This window comes from Enhydra lutris, unplaced genomic scaffold (genome assembly GCF_002288905.1).
Source record: "Enhydra lutris kenyoni isolate GAN:26980312 unplaced genomic scaffold, ASM228890v2 scaffoldscaffold68, whole genome shotgun sequence".
NCBI classification, from domain to species: Eukaryota; Metazoa; Chordata; class Mammalia; order Carnivora; family Mustelidae; genus Enhydra; species Enhydra lutris.
In genome coordinates this window covers 8,414,425-8,418,028 of record NW_019154152.1, presented here as the reverse complement: position 1 = coordinate 8,418,028, position 3,604 = coordinate 8,414,425, and the positions used below count along the sequence as shown (strand labels likewise).

The 3,604-nt window shown below is 38.3% G+C and overlaps 1 protein-coding gene across 1 annotated transcript; it reads left to right on the top strand.

Annotated features, from left to right (window-relative positions):
- The first annotated feature begins 1,101 nt into the window (after positions 1–1,101).
- On the top strand, positions 1,102–2,073 carry LOC111159515 (olfactory receptor 52N2). The gene has a single exon (XM_022522039.1). The coding sequence runs from the start codon at positions 1,102–1,104 to the stop codon at positions 2,071–2,073; it is 972 nt and encodes a 323-aa protein (XP_022377747.1).
- Positions 2,074–3,604: the final 1,531 nt, after the last annotated feature.

Here is a 3,604-nt window from a genome sequence, read left to right as displayed (position 1 = left end):
CCCATCCAGACATTAAGGACCATTTTATTTTTCTCAGATGAAAAAAATTTTTTTTAACTGTTTGGTGACTTCAAGCTTTCTCAAACATCCCTGAATCTGTAAATTCCTTCAACCATCATTCAGTTCTTTCTATTATGTTTACAAGAAATTGCAATCCAAAAATATAGTATTATCTTTTGTACTGATAACCTGTCCAGTTATTACAAAAGAAATACTATTTAAATTAAACATTATAAACAATTAGTGATCTTAGAACTTCACGGGCTTCTTAAATGCAAATCTTATATTGAAAATGGATAGGAAACTAATAAAGAAAAAGTGCAAAAGCAGAAGGGCAAATAGAAAAGATGCTATATCTGATTGAATTCACCCTTTAATAATATTTTTACTGAAATTCCATAAAACTTGCCAATATTTTAGAAGTATAAGTACTTTTTTCTTCTCAAAATATTCCTTTAAAATTTCATAGTGTAAAAAGGCATGATACTGATGTCAGATACTAAGTCCTTACCAATTCAAACATTCATTTATTCATATATATTTTATTGAGCATCTACAATGTATCATCTTAAGCAAGTTATATGGAACATTACTGGCAAATTTTACATGCATTATAGTTTTCTTCATAATCTTCAAGGCACGACAAAAGTCCTACTGATAAGGATGAGTTAGATCAAGGTGATTCTCTAAATATACAAACATGATTTTAGTGATAAGACTCATGAAGAGTCCAAGACGAGAAAATAGGAAGTGGCTTTTTGGGAGGAAAAGATAATTATAGCTCAGTTCACTACTTTTTACCAGAATGTGATGGAATAGAAGAGGTGTGCTGAGGAGAGGTTTAGAAAGTCAGGATAGTTATTTAGACAATCCAAGGAGACATCAAGTAGTACTGTTTAATTATTTTTACATACTATAGTTAAAAGACTCTCTTGCTAGAGTGGGAGGAAAAATACTTTCTTATCAATACAAGGTTCATGGCACTTGTGGGTATTATTATCCAAACCACTCTCTCTTGTCTGGTTTCTAACCCCACTTTTCTCCTATGTAGGAAGCAATTGCTGACAAAGGATGTAAAATGCAGACTTCCTATGAGCCATTATGTGTGGGGGAAATAGCTCCAGCCTCACCCCAGGATTCTTTATCTTGAATGGTGTCCCTGGCCTGGAAGCTGCACACACCTGGATCGCCCTGCCCTTCTGCTTCATGTACATCATCGCTGTCCTGGGGAACTGTGGGCTCATCTACCTCATCAGCCATGAGGAGGCCCTGCACCGGCCCATGTACTACTTCCTGGCCCTGCTCTCCTTCACGGATGTCACCCTGTGCACCACCACTGTACCCAAAATGCTGTGCATATTCTGGTTCAACCTCAAGGAGATTGACTTCAACGCCTGCCTGGCTCAGATGTTTTTTGTCCACACGCTGACTGGGATGGAGTCTGGGGTGCTCATGCTCATGGCCCTGGACCGCTACATCGCCATCTGCTACCCCTTACGTTATTCCACCATCCTCACCAACCCTGTCATCACCAGGGCTGGTCTTGCCACCTTCCTGAGGGGTGTGCTGCTCATCCTCCCATTCACTTTCCTCACCAAGCGTCTGCCCTACTGCCGGGGAAACTTCATTCCCCACACCTACTGTGACCACATGTCTGTGGCCAAGGTGTCCTGTGGCAACTTCAAGGTCAATGCTATCTATGGTCTCTTGGCAGCCCTCTTGATTGGGGGCTTTGATATGTTCTGTATTTCTGTGTCTTACACTATGATCTTGCAAGCAGTGGTGAGTTTGTCCTCTGCAGATGCTCACCAAAAAGCCTTTGGCACCTGTACATCTCATATCTGTGCCATTGTGATCACCTATGTTCCAGCTTTTTTCACATTTTTTGCCCACCGTTTTGGAGGACACAGTATCCCCCACCATGTACACATTATTGTAGCCAATATTTACTTGCTACTGCCTCCTACAATGAACCCAATTGTTTATGGAATCAAGACCAAGCAGATCCGGGAAAGCATGATCAGGTTTTTACTTGGAGATAGGTTGTCACTAGTCAAGACAAATAAATCATAAAATAGACATATTGCTTAGGGGAAGGGGGTGTTAAAAGGAAGTGGAGAAGACATTTGTAAATGTTGAGTAAAATGGTATTAAATACACAAGTCCCTCTAATACTTAGATTTTCTGAAGCCTTTTTAAGTATCTATTATGAAATAGTTCTTCTGTGTAAAGATCTGCCAAAGAAACAAATGCAGAATAAAAAAAGTAATGTACCCATTCCCTATAGGTTTTATGTTTTACAAAAGGGTTATAGATTTCTGTGTCTAGTAAGAACAGTCAGGTAATAAAACGAGGGATGCAGGCCTGGTGTTGGTGCATGTTCTGTGTGTGGGAAGGGGAGACCCTATGATGGGGAGCAAGTAGAGCATGTCTAGGAATTGCTTGTTTTCCCCATTTCATCAGTTTAGGACCTCCATTTAAAATGTACCTACAGGGGTGCCTGGGTGGGACAGTCAATTGAGCATCCAGCTCTTGGTTTTGGCTCAGGTCGTGATCTCATGACCATGAGGTCGAGCTTAACATTAGGCCCGGTGCTCAGTGTGGAATCTGTTTGAGAGTCTCTCTCTCTCTGTCTCTCCCTCTGCCCACTCCCCACATGCTCTCTCTCTCTCTCTCTCTCTCTCAAATAAATAAATAAATCTTTAAAATGCACCTATAAAATATAATTGTGATGTTATCAGTGAAACAGACAAAAGCAACAATTAAATGACTAGTATGTGTTATAATTCATTCACTTGTTCATTCATTTTGAGATACTTTTTTAGGTCATATTATTGGTCATACCTCAGGTTTAATGAGAGAGAGAAAGGCAGAGTTGAATGGAAGCAATCCCTGACCTCAGGGTGCTTAGAACATGGACTCTGGTCAGGGACACAGGAGAGGAAGCATAAAGGAAATAAAGGAAAGAAAGAAAAGAGATGATACAAATGTGCAGTATGGAGAGAATAAAATGTTACTTAGGAAAGATTTGGGTGAAACATGAGTTTTGGATCCAGATAGTCCCAAGATTTAAATCTTATGTCTTCATTTTTAACCACAAGACTTTAACCACAGGCCATTTCATCTCTCTAAATTTCAGCTTCTATACTTTTTATCAAATGTGGGGAAAACATACCACAAAGATTATCTGGCTGATTAAATGCTCCTATGAAAAACAAAAAAGCACTTAGCATAATTTCTAATATGTACTAACCATTTAATAAATTAGAGCTGAGATCATTATTATTATAACCTATATTTTTCAACTCTGATTCATTCTGAACATCGTAGTTTGAGGAGAAATCTTTCCAATTATATAGGTAGTAGAAAATCAGTTTTATTTCATCTCCCAAACATGTCATCAAAATCAGCCCACAAAGTTTTCTGCATACCTTCTATGTGACTGATTCCATGTCATGCACTGAAAGATAGAAGTGAGTACAAACACACTAATGAATTTCTAGTTTAGTACAAGATATAAAATACAATGGAATCATTATTATAAAATGGTAACAGGGTCATTGCACAAAAAAATTATTACAAAATTCATGAAAACTAAATGATT

Coding starts and splice junctions, on each gene's coding strand:
- LOC111159515 (XM_022522039.1), top strand. CDS start 1,102: ATGTGTGGGGGAAATAGCTCCAGCCTCACCCCAGGATTCTTTATCTTG.